Consider the following 26821-nt stretch of genomic DNA (forward strand, 5'->3'; position numbering starts at 1 on the left):
TGTCCACGGTAAGACAGACTGTCTGCAAATGGAGAAAGTTTAGCACTGTTGCTACTCTCCCTAGGCGAGGTCGTCCTGTAAAAATGACTGCAAGAGCACAGCGCAGAATGCTGCATGAGGTAAAGAAGAATCCAAGAGTGTCAGCTAAAGACCTACAGAAATCTCTGGCACATGCTAACATTTTTGTTGACACATCTACAATAAGGAAAACATTAAACAAGAATGGAGTACATGGGAGGACACCACGGAGGAAGCCATTGCTGTCCAAAAAGAATATTGTAGCACGTTTGAAGTTTGCAAAAGAGCACCTGGATAATCCACAGCACTACTGGCAAAATATACTGTGGACAGATGAAACCAAGATTGAGTTGTTTGGGAAGAACACACAACACTATGTGTGGAGAAAAAAAGGCACAGCACACCAACATCAAAACCTCATCCCCACTGTAAAACATGGCGGAGGGAGCATTATGGTTTGGGGCTGCTTTGCTGCCTCAGGGCCTGGACGGATTGTTGTCATTGATGGGAAAATGAATTCCAGGAGTTTATCAAGACATTTTGCAGGAAAACGTACGACCATCTGTCCGCCAACTGAAGCTCCGCAGAGGATAGGTGATGCAACAGGACAATGACCCAAAGCATACAAGTAATTCAACAAAACAATGGCTGCAACAGCACAGAATACACCTTCTGGAGTGGCCCAGTCAGAGTCCTGACCTCAACCCGATTGAAATGCTGTGGCATGACCTTAAGAGAGCGATTCACACCAGACATCCCAAGAATATTGCTACACTGAAACAGTTTTGTGAAGAGGAGTGGTCCAAAATTACTCCAGATCGTTGTGCAGGTCTGATCTGCAACTACAGGAAACGTTTGGTTGAGGTTATTGCTGCCAAAGGAGGGTCAACCAGTTATTAAGTCCAAAGGTTCACATACTTTTTCCTCCCTGCACTGTGAATGTTTACATGTTATGTGCAATTAAACCATGGCAACATCTAATGTTTGTGTAGTATTATGTTCAGCAGACTGTGTTCTTCTATTGTTGTGACTTAGATGACGTTCAGAGCACATTTTATGCCAATTCATGCAAAACTCCACGTAATCCCAAGTGGTTCACATACTTTTTCTTGCAACTGTATGTTCCCAGCATTTGTGGTTGTGTTTACTTGCCACATCTAAGTAAAATTCTGTTGTGGCAAAAGCTGGTGTTGGGGTTGCTTTCCTCGTTCGTGACTTCACTGTATCCTGGGGAGCCCACCCCGGTACACGGCTTACATCTGCACAGCTAGGCAACACGCATTTTCACCATTTGCATCCAAAGTAGTAAACAGTCCATGGGCCTGAATTTTTTTTCTGTTTTATTAGGGGTTATCAACTTGGATGGGGTAAAGTGATTATGGGATGTCCAATCTGATTGAAGAAACAGAATGATGAGGACTTTCCTGCTCTGGCACACTTAGAAAAAAAAAAACAAATACTTGACTGCTTTCCAGTCGGAACCATTACAGTCCTTAGTAAAGTAATCCCCTTCTCAGAGCTTGATGTCCCCTGAGTGGATTTATAGCAACATGAAAATGAGTATGAGCTTTAGGTCCTCTTGGTGCACAGAATACCAGCCCACCTGGCTACAGTATCTGCTCTCAGGGCAAGGTATTGGGTAAGCTATGAACTATTTCCTGAAGACTTGTCAGCAGGGGCAGACTGACAACTCATGGGGCCCCCGAGCAATAGCGAGCAATAGAGGATCATGGGGCCCCTGTGTCCTTGCCAAAACTCAAAAAAGCCTATGAAAAAAGGTACCAGGGGCTTCTCATGAAGCCCCCTACTGACCCCGGGCCCTCGGGCAGTGCTCGAGTTTCCAAATGGTCAGTCCGCCCCTGCTTGTCAGAATTTCCAGGAAAACTCTCCTTTCTATACCCTGGGATGTAGAAGTACTCACACTGTCCTTGTCTTGCAGCTGTGGATAGAACTGCTTTCAGGCCTTCTAGCTGGGCTGGTTCTTCTCCAAGCTTTGCATGCTATCCTTACCCGGTGGAGTGCAGGGCACCAAAGCTCCCTCTTTCAGCTTCTCCTCAGCTTCCAGCCTGGAAGCAGAACCCCCCCTCCTCCGGGGCTCCCTTCCAGGTTACACTGAAACATCTCTTAGCAATCCATCTTCCACCTGACTAGCATGGCTCTCTCATATTTATAGATTGGTCTACTACACTGCTAGACTTCTGTGACTTGTCAGACTCCCATAAATATGCAGATTGAAGTCTCCACCCTTATGTTCTTTGGTTCTGGAAGCTTCCATGCTCCAGAAGCTCCAGAACCAGGTGGAGGCGAAAGAGCCCCAACCTACTGAGTCATCCAGCCTGACCTTACACTGAACCCTCAGTAATTTGGGCTCACTCACTACCATGAGCCAAAAATGAATTTACCTCACACTAGGCCGACCTAGTGGGCACTGCAAAAGTAAACTGTACACAAGGTAAATCTATTCAACAAGGCGCTGTTCTAAAATGTTTACCATATATCTCTAACGTAATTGCTTTCTAAAATATGGAAGCCATCGGTATCCCTGTGTAAGACTCACAGATGTGTGATTCGGGGGGAATTGTTAGCTTTGTTGGCCCAAGCGAAGAAAATCCGCCAAGCTAAAGTCATAGGTCTTACTGACCGTATACATGTGCTAGAAAATCTCCAAAAACAGTCTTGCGCACGACAGACCTTGTTGGAGCTTTCTCAACTGCGCTCTCTCCTATTAGAGGAGTTGGGCATACAAACGAGACGTAGGTATGTATTGGGGCAGAGAGTGTTCGACGAGTACGGAAACAAAAGTGGGAGACAGTTGGCTAGGACGGTACAGACGGTGAGATCATCACTACAGATATACCACCTTCGAGGACCTCACCGTAAGCTACACTCCTGCAGTGAGGAAATAGTACATCAATTTGAATGTTACTATAGGAACCTTTATAATTTGCAATCGGAAATACAGGTTACTTCCATTTCCCATACCCAGCACATTAGGCAATTTTGGCTAACTATGGCCCAAAGGCTATCTCCCATCAGGTGGCTCACAATCTTCAGCATAGTCTTTCCCTGGAAGAGCTTATTACTGCCCCAAAACAGATGAAACCCCCGTAAGAGTCCTGGTCCTGATGGCCTGACTTTACAGTACTACAAGTGCTTCCAGGAGGTTCTTGCACCTCGCCTAATGGAGCTGTTTAATTCTGTAGCAGATTCTGCCTCTTTCCCTAGAAGCCATATTACTGTAATCCCTAAGGAAGGAAAGGATGCATCCAGAGTTGAAAGGTTACTTCCTTTCTTACTCTCCTGGGTAGGGCTGGACCAGATGGGTTTTGTTCTGGACAGAGAGGCCTGTGATAATACCATTAAAGTCCTCAACCTGCATCACTGGCTTATGACCAGTCAAACCCAGGGTTTTTTCTATTCCTTGATGCCAAAAAGGCATTTGTCAGGGTTGTGTGACCCTACGTGCAAGAGGTTCTCCAAGCAGTCGGGTTGCTCCCCAGGATGGTGGCCAATATATTGGCATTGTATTCCAACCCGACTGCCTGGGTCTGAGCTAATGGACACTTGTCGGAGGCCTTTCATATAACTAATGGCACCCGACAAGGTTGCCCTCTTTCCCCTCTAATTTTTGTTTTAACTCTGGAACTTTTTTTGAATAGAATTCAATCGCATATGGATATCAAGGGCCTTTTCGGTAGGAGGTAGGGAATACAAGGTGGCTGCATTTGCCCGATGATCTCATGTTGTTTTGACAGTCGCCCCAGCTTTCTTTGCCTGTTTTGCTCTGCCAATTGGACCGCTTCCATACTCTTTCCCATTTGGGGATAAATTATCACAAATCTTATACCCTGAATGTCTCCTTGCTGCAGTCTGTTGTTGCTCAGTGTAAGGAATACTTCTCGTTTACTTGGCAAGGCCGCGATATTACCTACTTGGGTTTGCAGATTCCAGCTTCTTTGGCTGAACTCTATGACAGAAATTTTAAATCACTTCTTCATACAACTCAAGATGATCTCCAGCGATGGGCCAATCTTAATGTCTCATGATTTGGGAGGGCGGCACAGATTAAAATGAACATATTTCTCAGATTGCTCTCCCAAAGTTGTTTTTTAAAACATATAAGACAGCTTGCCTATAGTTTATGTGGAAAAACTTGGTGCCCCGTATTAAATATTCCTGGTTTACTCTCCCAAAACTGCAAGGGGGTATCGGACTCCCAGACCTCCATAGATATTGTTTGGCTTGCCAATTGGTTCCTATCGTAGACAGATGTATCCATGCTGCGGGGAAAGCATGGGTGGATCTGGAAAGGGATTTGAGTCATTGAACTTTGCGGCTCTTGTCCTGGACCCCCCCCCCAACATTTGCTGAAAGCAGTGCTAAATCATCCTCTTATAGGCCGCTCACTTAAAAATATTCAGGAGGTATGTAAGTCCCCGCTTTTTTTCGTCCAACCCTGGTCCTTTAACATCCCTCCATGGCAATAAGGAGTTTCCTCCCGGGCTTTCAGACACGTTTCTAAACTTAGGGTGGCCCCACAGTGATATTTTGAGTTGTCACTTCTTTCTTTGGGGGAAATTTGTCTTGCTTGCACATCTTGAGTCCATTTCCTCTATGAAGGCTTTTTCATCCTGGATCAGACAAATTAAGCATTTTCTACAACCTACCACTGCAATGCAGCCATGGAATAGGTCCCTAACGGCTTTTGAATCCTTGTGCACTCGAAAACGTCCCCAATGCCATTTGATTTCGGCAATATACTCTATGCTGCTGGCGTGTTCTTTAGATGTACCGGATAAAGCAAGAGAAGCTTGGGAAAAGTAGCTCTAACTCACATTTGTGGATGATGTCTGGGAAAAGCTTATTGAGTCTGTGCACAAGAGCTCACTTAATGTGGCGGTTCAGGAAAATGCCTACAAAGTTAGGATGCGGTGGTATAGGACTCCGATGCTCCTGCATAAATGCTACCCCTCGGTATCTAACCTTTGTTGGACATGTGGTAGACAAGAGGGATCTATGCTTCACATTTGGTGGAGTTGTGACCTTCTGACACCCTTTTGGTCTACTGTCCATAAATTTATTTGCCAAATTACAGCGTTACCCATGGATTTTACTCCATCTCAATATCTATTGCATCACGCCACCCTCCCTCGAAGGAAATATTTTAAATCCCTTGCCATGCACATGGTGAATGCAGCTAGAATATGTATACCATTCCACTGGCGCTCACAGACTGTCCCAATGATTAGAGAATGCTTTCTGAGTATTAATAAAACTGAGGAAATGGAAGAGCTTATTTATGTTTCACATGAAAATATACAGAAGTTTCACACAGTTTGGTCTGACTGGATTCACTTTAAGTCCACTGAGGATTTTCTGGGATGTATTTGAATGACCTTGCTGGATGGCCCTTCTTTGGGCATCTGGATATGCTCCTTTTCAGTTATATCCCCCAGACACTGTTAATAGGGGTGGCTTTGGCATTTTTGAGGTGCTAGGTCACGTGCCTGTGGGAGAGGTGGATTAATTGTTTATTAATTGTTTGTTTATTGGGATTGTTTTATTTTTTTTCTGTAATCCCACTATATTTGTAGATCTGGAGTACTAAAGCTGTTATCAGAGCTACATTATTGGCTGTTTTTTGTACCTGTACCAGTGGCTTGGCAGGTCTACTCTTCTGACAGAATACGGTTTGTATATTTCTTTTCTTTGTACACAGGACGTTGAATTGGATTCTATTTTGCTGTAAACCAACTGGTGTGTCCTGTTTTTCTTTTCTAAATGTCCCCTTTCTTTTTGCTGTGATGATTTCATGTAAAAATAATTCTGGAATGCTATTGCTGTTGATACCATTTGTTCTTAATAAAAGACTTTATGGAAAAAAAAACAAAAATATGAACGTAATTTAGCATTTTAAAGCCCATACTTCCAATTACTTTATAAAAAGGTTCCTCAGAACACAGAAAAGGATTTAAAACATTCAGAATCTGATCCTTCCTCCTTTCAAATTATATACAACACAATACAGGACCAGGGGAGGACTGCCAACTCATGGGGCCCCCGGGCAATAGGGGGTCATGGGGCCCCTGTGTCCTTGCCCAAACTCAAAAAAGCCTATGAAAAAGGTACCAGGGGCATCTCATGGGGCCCCCTACTGAACCTGGGCCCTCGGGCAGTGCCCAAGTTTCCAAAAGGTCAGTCCGCCCCTGTACAGGACTTATAAATGTAGCTTACAGTATATTCATTAGATTGTTTGTATCTTTGAAATTACAGTAATATCAGTCAAACATATGCCTCCTCCAGTTTTTTCAAATGCTTGAACTTTTTTCTTTTCTCAGACATGGAAAGATGCTACAAGTGTCCGGAGAATCAATGGCCCAATGAGAGAAGAGACGCCTGTATACAAAGAGCAACTGAATTCCTATCTTATGGAGATACATTAGGATTATCTCTTGCAGTTACGGCTTTGTCATTCTGTTTTGGATCTGTTATCGTTTCTGGAGTGTTTTTCAAATACAAAAACACTCCAATAGTAAGAGCCAATAATCAGAACCTCAGCTTCATTCTTCTGATCTCACTGATCCTGTCCTTTCTATGTCCTCTGCTGTTCATCGGACGTCCAACAAAGATTTCCTGCCTCCTCCGACAAACTGTTTTTGGAATAACTTTTTCTGTTGCAGTTTCTTCAGTTTTGGCTAAAACAGTCACCGTGGTTTTAGCTTTTAACATGACCAAACCTAACAGCAAACTGAATAAATGGGTGGGGAAACATTTTTCTATATTTCTTCTGATTGTCTGCTCTCTAGCAGAGATTGTAATTTGTATTCTTTGGTTGACTTTGTCTCCACCTTTCCCAGAGTATAACACCCAGTTAGAAATGGGAAAGATAATATTACAGTGTAATGAGGGATCTGTCACTGCTTTCTACATTGTGATTGGATACATGGGAGGTCTGGCTGTTTTTAGCTTTATTATAGCATTTTTAGCCAGGAAACTTCCAGATGTGTTCAATGAAGCTCAATACATCACATTCAGCATGCTGGTCTTCTGTAGTGTTTGGATCTCCTTCATCCCAGCCTACCTCAGCACCAAAGGGAGATACACAGTGGCTGTGGAGGTCTTCGCCATCTTGTCCTCCAGTGCTGGACTCCTGGGCTCCATCTTCAGTCCCAAATGTTACATCATTCTGATCAAGCCAGAACTGAATGTGAAGGCAACCGTATCCCAAAGAAAAGCAACATCTGCATTCAACTCATAAAATGTTGTAAATTAGGGATAGTGAGTTTTAGAAAAATACAATTCTTGCTTAATGTTTTCATTTTGTAAAAGTAGTAAAAGACTCAGTTGAAGAAAAAGAAAATCATTGAAATGAAACGAATGTTAAACAATTTCAACCAGCTGTCTCTGATGTGGAGGCTTCATGTTATCTCTAACATTTTTTATTTTGTAATCATTTCAAACACATCTTTTAGTAACCTTAAAATTAAGGCCTACGTGGCAACATTATTTTCTTTAAACCTCGTTTTTCTGCTTATCATTAACATGTACTCTTGCTATGAGTTTATCTCCCAAATAAATGCTCATCCTTTATCACCCTAAAGTCCTCCATATGAACAGGTAAAGTAGTCAAAGTATGCAATTGTGGGTTTAGAATATTCATATTATATGTGTTTCTGGAAAAGAGACTATTCTATCCCTTCAGCTGTGTTTCCCATGTTTTGTGCCACACAAAAGCTCCCTAATTCATTTAACATGCCTTCTACATTTTTTACCGCCCCAGGTTCTTTTAACTGTCATAAGTAATTTTGCAAATGTTCCAATATCGGTACCACCAGTGCTCCCATCTTGTACTTGGGAATTAATAGCAGGTGTCCCCAAAATCAAGAGCACCACACCATTTGTGTGCACTGCAACTGCAGAAGAGCTCCAGGGGACCTCATGAATTATTTATACTGCTGCAGATATAGTTGAGACTGATGCTTGGATCACCTTTCACTGTCATGGAGGCTGTCTTCATGATGCCCTACTCGTGGTCCTGATTTGTATGAGTGGCATCAGGTCATGATACTCCCCAGCCTGACCATTACTGAGACTATAGAATAGTTCTCCTACCTCCCATTGAATGTATTCAAGCATGAAATGAAGGAATTGTGCACTAGCTAACCCCAGGTTTACAGTATATTATTAAATGTATTTTTTGCAAAGCTGAATGGCCACCACTTCACACAGACACACGCTAAAATCCTGTAAAAAGCCTTCCCAGAAGAGTGGAGGCTATTGTAACTAGTGATGGGCCGAACACCCTCCTGTTTGGTTCACGGTTGAACATTCGAAACTACTGAAAGTTTGACAGCAATCTTCGAACAGGGACAATTTACTGAGCGGTATCTTACAGCATCTGAGTATGCAGTAAGATACCGTTCAGCTACTAAAATACCTCATGAGTTATATTATTAAGTCATGCAGTATTTTAGTTATGAAATATTCTTTAATGTTTCAGCTGTCAGTGGGCTTCCCCGCTGACAGCTGAATGTCAAAAGAATTGTCAGCAGTGCCCGACAATTAAAATTTTAAAAAAACAACGGTGTGGAGTCCCCCCTCCCATCCATACCAAGCACTTTGGGTCTGGTCAGTGGTGTATTTTGGTTTTGTGCTGCCCTAGGCAAGACTAAAATCGGGCACCCCCCACATCTAAAGTTGTCCCACCCCTTTCTTTTTAAGATCCACCCCTTCATCAGTAAACTCCACCCCTTCCTATTTAGGCTCCACCTCTTCCTATTAATGCTCTGCCCACTGACAACGATGGGCGCTATTCCTCCCACTGACATCAATAATGGGGCACTATTCCTCCCACTGACACCAATGATGGGGTACTATTACTTCCACACTGACACGAGTGATGGGGCACTATTCCTCCCATTGATACCAATGATGGGGCACTATTCCTCCCACACTGAGACCCATGATGGGGCACTATTCCTCCCACACTGACACCAATGATGGGGCACTATTCCTCACACACTGGCACTAATGATGGGGCACTATTCCTCCCACTGACACCAATGATGGGACACTATTCCTCCCACACTGGCACTAATGATGGGGCACTATTCCTCCCACTGATACCAATGATAGGGGTACTATTACTTTCACACTGACACCAATGATGGGGCACTATTCCTCCCACACTGGGACTAATGATGGGGCACTATTCCTCCCACTGACACCAATCAGAGAGAGAGAGAGAGAGGAGGGAGGGAGAGAGAGGGGGAGAGAGGAGGGAGGGCGAGAGGAGAGGGAGAGGGGAGAGAGAGGGGGAAGAGAGAGAGAGAGGGAGGGGAGAGAGAGAAGGATTGAAGAGAGAGGGGAGAGAGAGGGGGGGGTAGAGATGGGAGAGGAGGGAGAGAGAAGAGAGGGAAGAGAGAGAGGAGATAGAAGCGAGAGGAGAAGAGAGAGGGAGAGAGATGGAGGGGAGAGGGGAGATATAGGGAGAGAGAGGGGGGAGGGAAGGAGGGGGAGAGAGAGAGAGATGGGCGAGAGGAGAGAGAGGGGAGGGAGGGGGAAAAAGAGAGGAGGGAAGGAGAAAGAGAGGAGGGAGATGAGGGAGAGAATAGAAGAGAGTGGGGTGAGAGATGGGAGGTAGAGAGAGAAGGGAGAGAGAGGAGGGAGAAAGATAATAAGAGGGGAGAGAGAAAGGGGGGGGGTGGAGAAAGCGGGGAAGAGAGAGAAGGGGGAAGAGAGAGAGAGGAGAGACAAGAGAGAGGGAAGAGAGGGGAGGGAGAGAGAGAGAGAGAGAAGAGAGGGGAGAAGAGAGGGGGAGGAGGGAAGGAGAGGGGGGGTGAGAGGGGGGGAGATGAGGGAGAGAGAGAGGGGGGAGGGGGGAGAGGAGGGAGAGGGGGGTGAGAGAGAGAGAGGGGGAGGGAGAAAGAGAGGAGGGAGGGAGAGAAGAGAGGAAGGGAGAGAGGAGGGGAGAGAGAGGGGGGAGAGGGGGAGAGGGGGGAGAGAGAGGGGGGGAGAGATGGGAGAGGAGGGAGAGAGAAGAGAGGGGAGAAGAGAGGGGGAGGTAGAGAGAGAGGAGGGAAGGAGAGAGGGGGGGGTGAGAGAGGGGGGAAGAGAGAGGGAGGGGAGATGAGAGAGAGAGGGAGGGAGGGAGGGAGAGAAGAGGGAGAGAGAGGGGGGAGAGATGAGGGAGAGAGAGAGAGGAGGGAGGGAGAAAGAGAGGAGGGAGGGAGAGAGGAGGGAGGAAGAGAAGAGAGGGATGGAGAGAGGAGGGGAGAGAGAGGAGAGGGGGAGAGAGAAGAGACAGGGGGGGAGAGAGAGAATAGATGGAGAGAGAGGGGGAAGAGGGAGAGAGAGGGGGAGGGGAAGAGAGAGAGAGGGGGGAGATAGAGAGCGAGAGAGAGATGGGGGAAGAGAGAGAGGGGGAGAGAGAGGGGGGGGGAGGAGAGCGAGGGAGAAGGAGAGAGGGGGAAAGGGGGAGACAGAGAGGGAGAGAGTGGGGGAAAAGAGAGAGGGAGGGGGAAGAGAGAGAGGGGGGGAGGGGGAGAGAGGGGGGGAAGAGAGAGAGGGAGGGGGGAAGAGAGAGGGAGGGGGGAAGAGAGAGAGAGAAGGCGTAAAGAATACACAAGGCTGGCAGGAAGTGTGGGAGGGGCAGACACAGGAGGAGAGGATGGGAGGAGGAGGGGCAGCTTTCTCTCTCCTCTCCTGTCTGTGTGAGGGGGGGAACTGTCAGCACTGGGCACTGCATATGCTGACAGATCCCCTGCAGTGCTGGAGGGAGGGGCAGTCGTGGGGGAGCATACAGTAGCTGACCGCATGCAGGAGATGGATTGGGGAGGTGACCGGCGGCACATAGAGCAAAAGAGAAATAAACGGTCCTCTATGTGCTGCCCGGCAACCCCTCTCCAGCCGGCTCCATGGCTGACAGGTTCTCTGTCTCCTCACCCATCCTCGCCACTGAGCACACACGAACCCGCCCGAACACGCCCAGCTCTAGCACACAAGCACGCCCCCCTGGCCAAGCACAGCCCTTTGCAGTGACAGCACTGGTCCCTTCTGCCTGGGGGCGATCCCGCCCCCCTGAAAAGTGCCGCCCAAGGCAGATGTCTTGTTTGCCTCGCGGCAGATATGCCCCTGGGTCTGGTATGGACTTTGAGGAGAACCTTAAACTTACATTCCACTCAAACATGAAGACCATCACTAATTGTAACCATAAAGGGAGGCATCTCCATATTAGTGTCTCTGGTTTTGGATGGGATGTTCAAAAAAACTCCTACAGGTGTAAAGTTTTAAAACATTTTTTGCCATATTGGATGTGTATGTATTTGTGTGTTACACTAAAGAGACTAAAGCCCTCTTCTTATCAGTTAACATAGACAAAGTGGAAATGTACAGATTTAAAGAAAGACATTCCAAATTCGGTAATAGGTTGAGTTCAAGAATAATTTTCTGGCTTTTAACAAGGTCACAATGACTGAATATGAGATAGCTAAACACTTACATTTTTGCCTTTCAATTATAATGCCATCAGCGTACAAAGTCTGATGTTTTAGGTGTTGGAGCTTGCCTTGCATTAGTAGAACTGGATTTATTGCCAATAAAATCAGTGGTTTGACTATCTTCCTAAGTGCCGTAAACCATGATCTTTGGGGCTTGAAATTTAAAATTGCGATTGCTGATATGTGCTCTTTATGAGTTTTGAGAAGGGCTTTAAAGCATCAAAGCAACCGGTGGAAATACGTAGTCCCAGACTACCATCACAGCATCTTTGTCTGAGGATCTTGAAAGCTGGAGAAGTAGCAGGGAAGTTGAACGTTGGAGGTTGACATTATCAAATATTCCTCTAGATATCCTCATTGGTAAAAATCAACTGTTCATTTGTTGTGATAGCAGAAGTTTCTGCTGGGTTTTTCCATAGTTCGAACTCCCAGTAAAAATGAATCTGTGAAAAACAGTTTTGCACACAAGATCTTTTTAGAGATCTGTAATAATAGAATACTCCTGGTCAATGTTAGCCTGACCACACAGGCATCGTATTGTATGACAAGATATTGACATCACGACCCTGCAGTTCAAAGTTTGGGATCATAATTGTGCTCAGCGGCCCTGTGCCTGTTGCCTCAGACAATGCACCCCCTAGCCTCTATGATTGGAATGAGAGATTAGAACAATTTCATTTTTGACCAGTGAGAGAATGATGGATTCTACTCACCAGGTTGAGGATCCTCTTATTAAAACTGTTATAGAAATCATTTGGAACGAGGAGGTTCAGTTCCACTGTTGAAGGAGGTATACTGTAATTAGAGATGAGCGAATTATTCAAAAATTCGATTCGGCTGATTCGGCGAATTCGTGGAAAAAAATCGATTCGAGTCGAATATATTCGCTGCAAATTTAACTTATAAAAGGGTGTTTCTAGGCTTCAGAGAGCCTTTATATTAGTGCAGAACACTGTACCTTTAATTTAAATGCCCTTGGAGTCTGCTGGGGAAGAGAAATAATACTGTCAGTCAGTATGACATGCAGATGAGTGCCGTCGATCTTAGAATCACCGCACACTTCACTCATTTGGGCAGTCACGGGGCCAAAACCAGAGTGTGGAGCCACAGTGTGGTGGTGGAGGCAGCAGCAATGGGAGGCCATACAGCACCCTATGACAAAATGGAACCCACCAGCAGTGTGAGGAGACCTGAAAGTGGCACATGGCAGAGTGTGGCGATGGAGACAGCAGCAATGGGAGGCCGTACAGGGACCCATGAGACACTTTGGACCTGGCAGCAGCATGAGGAGGCGGTACAGGGGCCCATGGCAGATTAGGGGCCTGGCAGCAGCAATGGGAGGCCCGTAATCTGCCAGCACCCTATGACAAAATGGAACCCACCAGCAGTGTGAGGAGACCTGAAAGTGGCACATGACAGAGTGTGGCGATGGAGACAGCAGCAATGGGAGGCCGTACAGGGACCCATGACACACTCTGGACCTGGCAGCAGCATGAGGAGGCGGTACAGGGGCCCATGGCAGATTAGGGGCCTGGCAGCAGCAATGGGAGGCCCGTAATCTGCCAGCACCCTATGACAAAATGGAACCCACCAGCAGTGTGAGGAGACCTGAAAGTGGCACATGGCAGAGTGTGGCAATGGAGACAGCAGCAATGGGAGGCCGTACAGGGACCCATGAGACACTGTGGACCTGGCATCAGCATGAGGAGGCGGTACAGGGGCCCATGACAGATTACGGGCCTGGCAGCAGCATGAGGAGTCGGTACGGGGGCCCATGGCAGATTACGGGCCTGGCAGCAGCAATGGGAGGCCATACAGCACCCTATGACAAAATGGAACCCACCAGCAGTGGAGAAGAGACCTGAAAGTGGCACATGGCAGAGTGTGGCGATGGAGACAGCAGCAATGGGAGGCCGTACAGGGACCCATGAGACACTGTGGACCTGGCAGCAGCATGAGGAGGTGGTAGAGGGGCCCATGGCAGATTACGGGCCTGGCAGCAGCAATGGGAGGCCCGTAATCTGCTAGCACCCTATGACAAAATGGAACCCACCAGCAGTGTGAGGAGACCTGAAAGTGGCACATGGCAGAGTGTGGCGATGGAGACAGCAGCAATGGGAGGCTGTACAGGGACCCATGAGACACTGTGGACCTGGCAGCAGCATGAGGAGGCGGTACAGGGGCCCATGACAGATTACGGGCCTGGCAGCAGCATGAGGAGTCGGTACGGGGGCCCATGGCAGATTACGGGCCTGGCAGCAGCAATGGGAGGCCATACAGCACCCTATGACAAAATGGAACCCACCAGCAGTGTGAGGAGACCTGAAAGTGGCACATGGCAGAGTGTGGCGATGGAGACAGCAGCAATGGGAGGCCGTACAGGGACCCATGAGACACTGTGGACCTGGCAGCAGCATGAGGAGGCGGTACAGGGGCCCATGGCAGATTACGGGCCTGGCAGCAGCAATGGGAGGCCCGTAATCTGCCAGCACCCTATGACAAAATGGAACCCACCAGCAGTGTGAGGAGACCTGAAAGTTGCACATGGCAGAGTGTGGCGATGGAGACAGCAGCAATGGGAGGCCGTACTGGGACCCATGAGACACTGTGGACCTGGCAGCAGCATGAGGAGGCGGTACAGGGGCCCATGACAGATTACGGGCCTGGCAGCAGCATGAGGAGTCGGTACGGGGGCCCATGGCAGATTACGGGCCTGGCAGCAGCAATGGGAGGCCGTACAGGGACCCATGACACACTCTGGACCTGGCAGCAGCATGAGGAGGCGGTACAGGGGCCCATGGCAGATTACGGGCCTGGCAGCAGCAATGGGAGGCCCGTAATCTGCCAGCACCCTATGACAAAATGGAACCCACCAGCAGTGTGAGGAGACCTGAAAGTGGCACATGGCAGAGTGTGGCGATGGAGACAGCAGCAATGGGAGGCCGTACAGGGACCCATGAGACACTGTGGACCTGGCAGCAGCATGAGGAGGCGGTACAGGGGCCCATGGCAGATTACGGGCCTGGCAGCAGCAATGGGAGGCCCGTAATCTGCCAGCACCCTATTGCTGCTGCCAGGCCCGTAATCTGCCTCCCATTGCTGCTGCCAGGTCCGTAATCTGCCATGGGCCCCCGTACCACCTCCTTATGCTGCTGCCAGGTCCACAGTGTCTCATGGGTCCCTGTACGGCCTCCCATTGCTGCTGTCTCCATCGCCACACTCTGCCATGTGCCACTTTCAGGTCTCCTCACACTGCTGGTGGGTTCCATTTTGTCATAGGGTGCTGTATGGCCTCCCTTTGCTGCTGCCAGGCCCGTAATCTGCCATGGGCCCCTGTACCGACTCCTCATGCTGCTGCCAGGCCCGTAATCTGTCATGGGCCCCTGTACCGCCTCCTCATGCTGCTGCCAGGTCCACAGTGTCTCATGGGTCCCTGTACGGCCTCCCATTGCTGCTGTCTCCATCGCCACACTCTGCCATGTGCCACTTTCAGGTCTCCTCACACTGCTGGTGGGTTCCATTTTGTCATAGGGTGCTGGCAGATTACGGGCCTCCCATTGCTACTGCCAGGCCCGTAATCTGCCATGGGCCCCTGTACCGCCTCCTCATGCTGCTGCCAGGTCCACAGTGTCTCATGGGTCCCTGTACGGCCTCCCATTGCTGCTGTCTCCATCGCCACACTCTGCCATGTGCCACTTTCAGGTCTCCTCACACTGCTGGTGGGTTCCAAAATGGAACCCACCAGCAGTGTGAGGAGACCTGAAGGTGGCACATGGCAGAGTGTGGCGATGGAGACAGCAGCAATGGGAGGCCGTACAGGGACCCATGAGACACTCTGGACCTGGCAGCAGCATGAGGAGGCGGTACAGGGGCCCATGGCAGATTACGGGCCTGGCAGCAGCAATGGGAGGCCCGTAATCTGCCAGCACCCTATGACAAAATGGAACCCACCACCAGTGTGAGGAGACCTGAAAGTGGCACATGGCAGAGTGTGGCGATGGAGACAGCAGCAATGGAAGGCCGTACAGGGACCCATGACACACTCTGGACCTGGCAGCAGCATGAGGAGGCGGTACAGGGGCCCATGGCAGATTACGGGCCTGGCAGCAGCAATGGGAGGCCCGTAATCTGCCAGCACCCTATGACAAAATAGAACCCACCAGCAGTGTGAGGAGACCTGAAAGTGGCACATGGCAGAGTGTGGCGATGGAGACAGCAGCAATGGGAGGCCGTACAGGGACCCATGAGACACTGTGGACCTGGCAGCAGCATGAGGAGGCGGTACAGGGGCCCATTGCAGATTAGGGGCCTGGCAGCAGCATGAGGAGTCGGTACGGGGGCCCATGGCAGATTACGGGCCTGGCAGCAGCAATGGGAGGCCATACAGCACCCTATGACAAAATGGAACCCACCAGCAGTGTGAGGAGACCTGAAAGTGGCACATGGCAGAGTGTGGCGATGGAGACAGCAGCAATGGGAGGCCATACAGGGACCCATGAGACACTGTGGACCTGGCAGCAGCATGAGGAGGCGGTACAGGGACCCATGGCAGATTACGGGCCTGGCAGCAGCAATGGGAGGCCCGTAATCTGCCAGCACCCTGTGACAAAATGGAACCCACCAGCAGTGTGAGGAGACCTGAAAGTGGCACATGGCAGAGTGTGGCAATGGAGACAGCAGCAATGGGAGGCCGTACAGGGACCCATGAGACACTGTGGACCTGGAAGCAGCATGAGGAGGCGGTACAGGGGCCCATGACAGATTACGGGCCTGGCAGCAGCATGAGGAGTCGGTACGGGGGCCCATGGCAGATTACGAGCCTGGCAGCAGCAATGGGAGGCCATACAGCACCCTATGAAAAAATGGAACCCACCAGCAGTGTGAGGAGACCTGAAAGTGGCACATGGCAGAGTGTGGCGATGGAGACAGCAGCAATGGGAGGCCGTACAGGGACCCATGAGACACTGTGGACCTGGCAGCAGCATGAGGAGGCGGTACAGGGTCCCATGGCAGATTATGGGCCTGGCAGCAGCAATGGGAGGCCCATAATCTGCCAGCACCCTATGACAAAATGGAACCCACCAGCAGTGTGAGGAGACCTGAAAGTGGCACATGGCAGAGTGTGGCGATGGAGACAGCAGCAATGGGAGGCCGTACAGGGACCCATGAGACACTGTGGACCTGGCAGCAGCATGAGGAGGCGGTACAGGGGCCCATGGCAGATTAGGGGCCTGGCAGCAGCAATGGGAGGCCCGTAATCTGCCAGCACCCTATGACAAAATGGAACCCACCAGCAGTGTGAGGAGACCTGAAAGTGGCACATGGCAGAGTGTGGCGATGGAGACAGCAGCAATGGGAGGCCGTACAGGGACCCATGAGACACTGTGGACCTGGCAGCAGCATGAGGAGGTGGTACAGGGGCCCATGGCAGATTACGGGCCTGGCAGCAGCAATGGGAGGCCCGTAATCTGCCAGCACCCTATGACAAAATGGAACCCACCAGCAGTGTGAGGAGACCTGAAAGTGGCAAATGGCAGAGTGTGGCGATGGAGACAGCAGCAATGGGAGGCCGTACAGGGACCCATGACACACTCTGGACCTGGCAGCAGCATGAGGAGGCGGTACAGGGGCCCATGGCAGATTACGGGCCTGGCAGCAGCAATGGGAGGCCCGTAATCTGCCAGCACCCTATGACAAAATGGAACCCACCAGCAGTGTGAGGAGACCTGAAAGTGGCACATGTTTGGGGCATGATTCATGGCGGATTTAGTCAGTTGTGTCAGGAACTGGTGGTTTGAAATCCAGACTAATCCATGCCTGATTCATTTTCACAAACGTGAGTCTCTCCACACTTTGGGTGGACAGTCGTGTCCTCCGCGGAGTTACAATACCTCCTGCCGCACTAAACACGCGCTCCGATGCCACGCTACTGGCCGGGCATGACAGCCTTTCAAGGGCAAATTCAGCTAGTTGGGGCCAAAGGTCAAGTTTCGTTGCCCAGTAGTCAAGGGGATTGTCTACCTCGGTTGGCAGGGTGCTGTCCAAGTAGGCCCAAGCCTGTTGTTTGAGCTCCTGCTCCAGGTCCACCTGATGCTGCTGCTGCTGCTGCGGCTGGTTAGTAGTTTCCTCACTGCGCTGGTGAAGAAAGCTACTCATCATCGACTGCAGACTGAGGCAGCCGCTGCTGGTGGAGCTGCCACTGCTCCTACCACCCCACCCCTCCCCTGCTGCCATGGCAGCGGAACGCGAGCGCACAGGGCCCACAGTGTCTGAGGATGGACGTTGGCGCAGAAAGGCAGAGACCAACTGACTACATAGGTGGTTTTTATAGTACGTTATTTTGGCCTTCCTCTCAGCAGGTGTGAAAAAGGCCACCATTTTTGAACGGTAGCGAGGGTCCAACAAGGTGGACAGCCAAAAGTCATCCCTCTGTCTGATGGTTATTATTTGGCTGTCGTTACGCAAGCAACCGAGCATGCTATGGGCCATTTGTGCCAAGGAATGCGAGGGACTCCCTGCCTCCATCTCCACAGCATACTGCCACGGTGCGTCTGGGTCCTCTGTCTCCTCCTCCTCCTCTACCAGATGCTCCTGCTTCTCCACTCCTGTCCGTTGAGTGGAAAAACCACCCATTTCACTCAATAATTCCTGAGCACCAATGTCCTCCTCTACCTCCTCCTCTTCTTCCTGTCCTGCCCCCACAGGGGTCATGTGGCGTTGAGATCTGTGCGCCACGTCTACCGCACCCTGACCAGCCATTGTTAACAGCATTTGTTCCAGGACGTGCAACAGAGGAATGACGTCGTTCATCCCATAGTCCTGCCGACTCACGAATAGCGTGGCCTCCTCAAAGGGCCTGAGCAAGCGGCAGGTGTCACGCATGAGCTGCCAATGGCTGACATCTAAGTTACACAGGGGAGTACCTTTATCCGCTTGTAACATCAGGAAATCGGTGATGGCCTTTCGCTGTTCGTAAAGGCGGTCTAACATGTGTAGGGTTGAATTCCACCTTGTTGCAACGTCGCAGATCAGGCGATGCTGTGGAATTCCGTTCTGCCGCTGCAGCTCAAGGAGGGTGTGCTTTGCGGTGTAGGAATGGCTGAAATGCATGTAAAGTTTACGTGAAATTTTAAGGATGTCTTGCAGTGGGATGGTGGATTTTAGGAACCGCTTGACAACCAGATTGAACACGTGAGCCATGCATGGCGCATGGCACAACCTTGCTTGACGCAGAGCAGACACCATGTTCTTTCCGTTGTCGGTCAACATGGTTCCGATTTTCAGTTTGCGCGGAGACAGCCATCTGTCGATTTCTCTGTTCATTACACTCAGAAGTTCCTCCCCTGTGTGACTATGTTTGCCAAGGCATACCAGGTGCAGCACAGCGTGACACCGTTGCGCCCTGCACATGTGATATGCCGGTCGGGTAATGGGACTTGGCACGGGGGTGGCGGCTGAGGACACGGCGGAAGAAGAGGTGGTAGAGGCGGACATCTTTGCTGGACCAAGGACGTGCAAACGTGGAGGCAAAAGCGGCGTGACCTGTCCAAGTTGCTGGTGCGGCTGTGCCGGCACCACGTTCACCCAGTGGGCCGTAAATGACATGTACTGTCCCTGACCGTAGTTACAGCTCCACACGTCGGCGCTGCCGTGCACTTTGGCAGAGACCGACATGCTCAAAGACTGGCCCACCATCTCTTCTACATGTGAATGCAGGGCTGGCACTGCCTTTTTGGCGAAGAAATGCCGGCTTGGCACTCTTCACCGCGGCGCGGCACAAGCCATCATTTCTCGGAAAGGTGCTGAGTCCACCACTTGGAAAGGGAGGGACTGCAGCACCAGCAACTTGGACAGGAGGACGTTCAGCTTCTGCACCATCGGGTGCGTGCTCGCAAACTGTTGTCTCTTGGAAACGGATTCCAAGAAAGACTGCTGACGGAATCCGTGAAGAGGAGTAGCAGGAGAAGGAGCATCTGAACGAGCGGAAGATGCCAACGAGCGACAACTCCCCTCAGCAGAGGTGTTGGAGCCTTGACTGGCTGATAGAGGGCGATTGACGTCGGGTGACGGAGCAAGTAACGGAGCGGGTGATGGAGGGGGGGCTGGGGCAGGCAGAACCGCCGTATCTTTATCACGGTTTTCCCAGGCCACCAAATGGCGACGCTGCATATGCTGATGCAACGCTGTAGTCCCAACATGTGCCCCCTGGCCACGCTTGACTTTCTGGCCACATAGTCGACATACGGCTACGTTTACTTCCTCGGGTGGCTTGACGAAAAATTGCCACACCGCCGAGTAGGAAACTTTGCCCCCGCTACTCCTCACTGGCTGACTGCTACTTCCTCCGTGCACACCAGCACCACTACTGGCCGTGGTGGTAGGCTGCAGTGGAGCTGGTGCTCTACTCCGTGGACGTTTGCCTCCACTGACACTGCTGCGACCCTGCTGCCTCCTGGGCAACCCACCGACTGTTTTGCTCGCTGCCAAGCTGGCACCCTCTTCTCCTGATGATGCAGAAGCAATAGCCTGATGACGACGAGGCTGCCAAGTGCGATCAGCCTCCTCATCATCAAATAGGGTCTCCGCCTCACTACTAGCCCCCTCGGCTGTGTGTGGGTCAGGAGACAGACCTGTCTCTAGACCGGCTACCGAGCCACTCTCCTCGCCAGTACTTCTTCGCCTGGCTGCTGAAGAGGCGGATGTCTCCCCCCGTTCCTGACCGCCCTCTGTTAGCTCTTCCTCACTGTACAGTGGGGCTGAGCCCACAGCATGCGATACTTCGCTTGGTGAGGGAACACCAAAGGACAGGGGCAGGTAGAGGACACGTGATTTCAGTGGGCTTGCTCCCGGGCCATGCCAACTAACGGTTGTGTCTGACGTACCCACCGACTGTTGGCTGTAGGTGTCAGAGGTGACCTGGGAAGAGGAAGACGACCGAGCCAACCAATCGATGACAGCAGGGTTGTCGGTGGAGACACGACCGCTGGATGACACCGGGAGCACTGGCCTCTGGCTGCGACTAGTGCTGCTTCGACCCCTTCCTCTGCTGCCACGTCTGCTCGCTCCTAAAACATTGCCTCCTCTGCCACTCCTCTGCGTGTTGTCTGACATACTCTTTAATTCAATGATTCTGTGTCCCTGAGTAACAATTCTGTGTCCCTGAGTAACAATTCTGTGTCCCTGAGTAACAATTCTGTGTCCCTCAGTAACGATTCTGTGTCCCTCAGTAACAATTCTGTGTGTCCCTGAGTAACAATTCTGTGTCTCTGAGTAACAATTCTGTGTCTTTCCCTGAGTAACAATTCTGTGTCCCTCAGTAACGATTCTGTGTCCCTCAGTAACAATTCTGTGTCCCTGAGTAACAATTCTGTGTCCCTGAGTAACAATTCTGTGTCTGTCCCTGAGTAACAATTCTGTGTCCCTCAGTAACGATTCTGTGTCCCTCAGTAACGATTCTGTGTCCCTCAGTAACGATTCTGTGTCCCTCAGTAACAATTCTGTGTCCCTGAGTAACAATTCTGTGTCCCTGAGTAACAATTCTGTGTCTGTCCCTGAGTAACAATTCTGTGTCCCTGAGTAACAATTCTGTGTCCCTGAGTAACAAATCTGTGTCCCTGAGTAACAATTCTGTGTCTGTCCCTGAGTAACAATTCTGTGTCCCTCAGTAACGATTCTGTGTCCCTCAGTAACAATTCTGTGTCCCTGAGTCACAATTCTGTGTCCCTGAGTAACAATTCTGTGTCTGTCCCTGAGTAACAATTCTGTGTCCCTGAGATTCAATTCTGTGTCTGTCCCTGAGTAACAATTCTGTGTCCCTCAGTAACGATTCTGTGTCCCTGAGTAACAATTCTGTGTCCCTGAGTAACAATTCTGTGTCCCTGAGTAACAATTCTGTGTCTGTCCCTGAGTAACAATTCTGTGTCCCTCAGTAACGATTCTGTGTCCCTCAGTAACAATTCTGTGTCCCTGAGTAACAATTCTGTGTCCCTGAGTAACAATTCTGTGTCCCTCAGTAACGATTCTGTGTCCCTGAGTAACAATTCTGTGTCCCTGAGTAACAATTCTGTGTCCCTGAGTAACCATTCTGTGTCTGTCCCTGAGTAACAATTCTGTGTCCCTGAGTAACAATTCTGTGTCTGTCCCTGAGTAACAATTCTGTGTCCCTCAGTAACGATTCTGTGTCCCTGAGTAACAATTCTGTGTCCCTGAGTAACAATTATGTGTCTGTCCCTGAGTAACGATTCTGTGTCCCTGAGTAACGATTCTGTGTCCCTGAGTAACAATTCTGTGTCCCTCAGTAACGATTCTGTGTCCCTCAGTAACAATTCTGTGTCCCTGAGTAACAATTCTGTGTCCCTGAGTAACAATTCTGTGTCTGTCCCTGAGTAACAATTCTGTGTCCCTTAGTAACAATTTTGTGTCCCTGAGAAACAATTCTGTGTCCCTGAGTAACAATTCTGTGTCTGTCACTGAGTAACAATTCTGTGTCCCTGAGTAACAATTCTGTGTCCCTGAGTAACAATTCTGTGTCTGTCCCTGAGTAACAATTCTGTGTCCCTCAGTAACGATTCTGTGTCCCTCAGTAACAATTCTGTGTCCCTGAGTAACAATTATGTGTCCCTGAGTAACGATTCTGTGTCCCTGAGTAACAATTCTGTGTCCCTGAGTAACGATTCTGTGTCCCTGAGTAACAATTCTGTGTCCCTCAGTAACAATTCTGTGTCTGTCCCTGAGTAACAATTCTGTGTCCCTCAGTAACGATTCTGTGTCCCTCAGTAACAATTCTGTGTCCCTGAGTAACAATTCTGTGTCCCTCAGTAACGATTCTGTGTCCCTGAGTAACGATTCTGTGTCCCTGAGTAACACTTCTGTGTCCCTGAGCAACAATTCTGTGTCCCTGAGTAACACTTCTGTGTCCCTGAGTAAAACTTCTGTGTCCCTGAGTAACACTTCTGTGTCCCTGAGTAAAACTTCTGTGTCCCTGAGTAAAACTTCTGTGTCCCTGAGTAACACTTCTGTGTCCCTGAGTAAAACTTCTGTGTCCCTGAGTAACACTTCTGTGTCCCTGAGTAACACTTCTGTGTCCCTGAGTAAAACTTCTGTGTCCCTGAGTAAAACTTCTGTGTCCCTGAGTATTACTTCTGTGTCCCTGAGTAAAACTTCTGTGTCCCTGAGTAACACTTCTGTGTCCCTGAGTAAAACTTCTGTGTCCCTGAGTAAAACTTCTGTGTCCCTGAGTATTACTTCTGTGTCCCTGAGTAAAACTTCTGTGTCCCTGAGTAACACTTCTGTGTCCCTGAGTAAAACTTCTGTGTCCCTGAGTAACACTTCTGTGTCCCTGAGTAGCACTTCTGTGTCCCTGAGTAAAACTTCTGTGTCCCTGAGTAACACTTCTGTGTCCCTGAGTAAAACTTCTGTGTCCCTGAGTAACGATTATTTGGCCCTAAAGTCTCTGTGGCCCTAACTCTGTCCCTGCATACACACAGGTCTGTCTCTCTTGAATGACCGGAGGCTAATGGAGAATTCTAAGATGGCTGCGATTTATAGCTCCACCATTACACAGTGCTGGCTGGCTGGCTGCTGATTGGCTAATGCGATCACATGTCATGAATGAATGCATTATGGGTCAGCGCGCCTTGTCTGCGCGCCTTCCCAGAGATCCCCGCTCCGTCGCCCCTGAGTAACAATTCTGTGTCCCTGAGTAACAATTCTGTGTCTGTCCCTGAGTAACAATTCTGTGTCCCTCAGTAACGATTCTGTGTCCCTCAGTAACAATTCTGTGTCCCTTAGTAACAATTTTGTGTCCCTGAGTAACAATTCTGTGTCCCTGAGTAACAATTCTGTGTCTGTCCCTGAGTAACAATTCTGTGTCCCTTAGTAACAATTTTGTGTCCCTGAGTAACAATTCTGTGTCCCTGAGTAACAATTTTGTGTCTGTCCCTGAGTAACAATTCTGTGTCCCTGAGTAACAATTCTGTGTCCCTGAGTAACAATTCTGTGTTTGTCCCTGAGTAACAATTCTGTGTCCCTCAGTAACGATTCTGTGTCCCTCAGTAACAATTCTGTGTCCCTGAGTAACAATTCTGTGTCCCTGAGTAACGATTCTGTGTCCCTGAGTAACAATTGTGTGTCCCTGAGTAACGATTATGTGTCCCTGAGTAACGATTCTGTGTCCCTGAGTAACAATTCTGTGTCCCTCAGTAACAATTCTGTGTCTGTCCCTGAGTAACAATTCTGTGTCCCTCAGTAACGATTCTGTGTCCCTCAGTAACAATTCTGTGTCCCTGAGTAACAATTCTGTGTCCCTCAGTAACAATTCTGTGTCCCTGAGTAACGATTCTGTGTCCCTGAGTAACGATTCTGTGTCCCTGAGTAACACTTCTGTGTCCCTGAGCAACACTTCTGTGTCCCTGAGCATCAATTCTGTGTCCCTGAGTAACACTTCTGTGTCCCTGAGTAAAACTTCTGTGTCCCTGAGTAACACTTCTGTGTCCCTGAGTAAAACTTCTGTGTCCCTGAGTAACATTTCTGTGTCCCTGAGTAAAACTTCTGTGTCCCTGAGTAACACTTCTGTGTCCCTGAGTATTACTTCTGTGTCCCTGAGTAAAACTTCTGTGTCCCTGAGTAACACTTCTGTGTCCCTGAGTAAAACTTCTGTGTCCCTGAGTATTACTTCTGTGTCCCTGAGTAAGACTTCTGTGTCCCTGAGTAACACTTCTGTGTCCCTGAGTAAAACTTCTGTGTCCCTGAGTAACACTTCTGTGTCCCTGAGTAACACTTCTGTGTCCCTGAGTAACACTTCTGTGTCCCTGAGTAAAACTTCTGTGTCCCTGAGTAAAACTTCTGTGTCCCTGAGTAACACTTCTGTGTCCCTGAGTAAAACTTCTGTGTCCCTGAGTAACGATTCTTTGGCCCTAAAGTCTCTGTGGCCCTAACTCTGTCCCTGCATACACACAGGTCTGTCTCTCTTGAATGACCGGAGGCTAATGGAGAATTCTAAGATGGCCGCGATTTATAGCTCCACCATTACACAGTGCTGGCTGGCTGGCTGCTGATTGGCTAATGCGATCACATATCATGAATGAATGCATTATGGGTCAGCGCGCCTTGTCTGCGCGCCTTCCCAGAGATCCCCGCTCCGTCGCCACACATGTCGCCCGCCATTTTAGGAAAAATTTGATTCGTGCACCCGAAGTTTGCTAAATTTCGGATTCGGCGCGAATCGAATTTTTCTTAATCTTCGAAACGAATTCCACTTCGCCATGTTCGATTCGCTCATCTCTAACTGTAATACCCACTGATGCCATTCCACCCACATGATTACTAGAAATGTGGCTGACAGTAGGTCCAGAATTCTCATACATTCCCACACTGTAATTTTGGTACTCCTCATTGATGAACAAACCACAGGTTCACATATAAAATCCATATCCTATGTCAATTGTTTTACATGTATAGTAAAAGTTAATTCATTTTACTACAGTACATAATTTACTTTTCCCTACAAGCTTCCTTTATTTTATAAATAATGGAATACTGCAAATGTAATATTTATAGGAGACTGGAGCCAGGGAACACAACTGCCAAAAATGTTTAATGAGTTGTCTAAAGAATACCAGCAGCCAAAAGGGGTTAGGCACACACGATGCGGGAAATAAATAGCAAAATTAAAATGAGAGGCCCCCAAAAGTAGCTTGAGATGTTGGGTGAGAAACAATGGAAAAGGTTCATATTTAGTTTGGATGTTCCTCTAAAGAAATACTTGATTGTAAAGAAATGTAATTTGGGTTTGCTGTCCAATAAGTAAAAAAAAAAAATAGAGGGTCAGGACCCATGTTGTAGATGGCATCAGAGAAGAGATAGCCATTGTTATATCGGGAATGTTTAGCTCAGTGGCAGATGAAATTTGTGTACAGTGAGTCAATGTCAAACAGGCATTATAGTTAAGGGCCTGGTTGCCCACTTTTGTTTTCTCTCTTTTAATAACACAAACGTCCATCCAGGACTCCCATGCAGGGCATTCAACTTCATTCAGCAAACATAAACAGAAAATACCAAGCCACCTGGCTCTTTGGTTAGCAGTGTCTCTGCCTGTTTTGGTCTTACAGACCACATGCTATTCAGGTTCTCTCTCTCTGTAGGTAAGTTGACAGAACCTTGATGTTCAGGTCCGCAAGGCCTCTTGAAAGGGTTTTGACAGTATCTCCAGCTTGCATCCACCAAAGTCCCACAGATTTCCTCCACCACCCTGGACTCACTGGCCTCCACAGCTTCCTCAGTCTCCTAGACCATCTCTTGGTCTCCCAGACTGTCAGCACTGGCTAGACTTTTCAAGTCCTCGGGCCCAGAATCCCCCTCACATGGATTGTAGTCTCCAACAGAAACTCACAGATTTCCTGACTGGGCTCTGTCTTCAAGCCACTCCAACTCTCACCACCACCACCTACTGCTCTCAGCAGCCCATTGTTATAAGGGCTGTGTACACCTGGGCACACACCCTGCTGGTTATCCACAACACCCGGACACAGGATTGGAGATTTCGTCCCATCCAAGACTCTTAGGAATCTCCAAACCAGAGAGCCCCATCTGGCAATACCAAGATCCAGGGAAAGCTTCAAAAGCAATTTTCTCCACTCCAAATCTATGCTCTGTAGCATTGCAGACATGCAAACTCTGTGTCTTTTCCCTGGCCATTTTCATAGTGACAGAGCCTCGCACTGTCACACCATAAAGAAAGTTTCCTTCATCTGATCCATTTTCAAGGAATTTAGAGGCAGCTTAACCAGTTCCCAACCACGCTATAGCCAAAGGATGGCTACAGCACGGTTGTCTAGTTCTGGGATGACGTCCATGGACATCATTCCAGAACACGCCCCCCTGTGTGCCCCCAGCAGAACGTACATGGCACTACCGGTGATCGCTGTGACCCCCTGCGTGCCCCCAGTGGACACAGTTGATCACAGAGTGTGGTAAACAGTCAATCACAGCAACCTTTTAACACGTGATCAGCTGTGTCCAGATACAGCTGCCGGTTATCGGCTGCACAGTGTGAGGAAAGTACTGCTGAGAACCGGCAATTGTCAGAAAAGGGATTGGCACTGATGATCAGTGCTCTGATGATTAGTACCCAGCAGTGCCACCAACCTGTGCCTTGCAGTGCCACCCACTTGTACCCATCAGTGCTACCCACCTGTGCCCTGCAGTGCCACCCACCTGTGCCCATCAGTGCCACCCACCTGTGACTAGCAGTGCTACCCACCTGTGCCCTGCAGTGCCACCCACTGTGCCCTGCAGTGCCACCCATC

At 49.3% G+C, this 26821-nt stretch overlaps 1 protein-coding gene across 1 annotated transcript; it reads left to right on the plus strand.

Moving 5' to 3' along the window:
- Positions 1-6358: 6358 nt before the first annotated feature.
- Positions 6359-7611, plus strand: LOC149440960 (vomeronasal type-2 receptor 26-like). The gene has a single exon (XM_089657932.1). It carries the CDS (start codon positions 6359-6361, stop codon positions 7274-7276), a length of 918 nt encoding a protein of 305 aa, XP_089514058.1. The 3' UTR covers positions 7277-7611.
- Positions 7612-26821: the final 19210 nt, after the last annotated feature.

The sequence above is a fragment of the Staurois parvus genome, unplaced genomic scaffold (genome assembly GCF_062004578.1).
Source record: "Staurois parvus isolate SC_StPar_1 unplaced genomic scaffold, SC_StPar_1.0 ptg001043l, whole genome shotgun sequence".
Lineage (NCBI taxonomy): Eukaryota > Metazoa > Chordata > Amphibia > Anura > Ranidae > Staurois > Staurois parvus.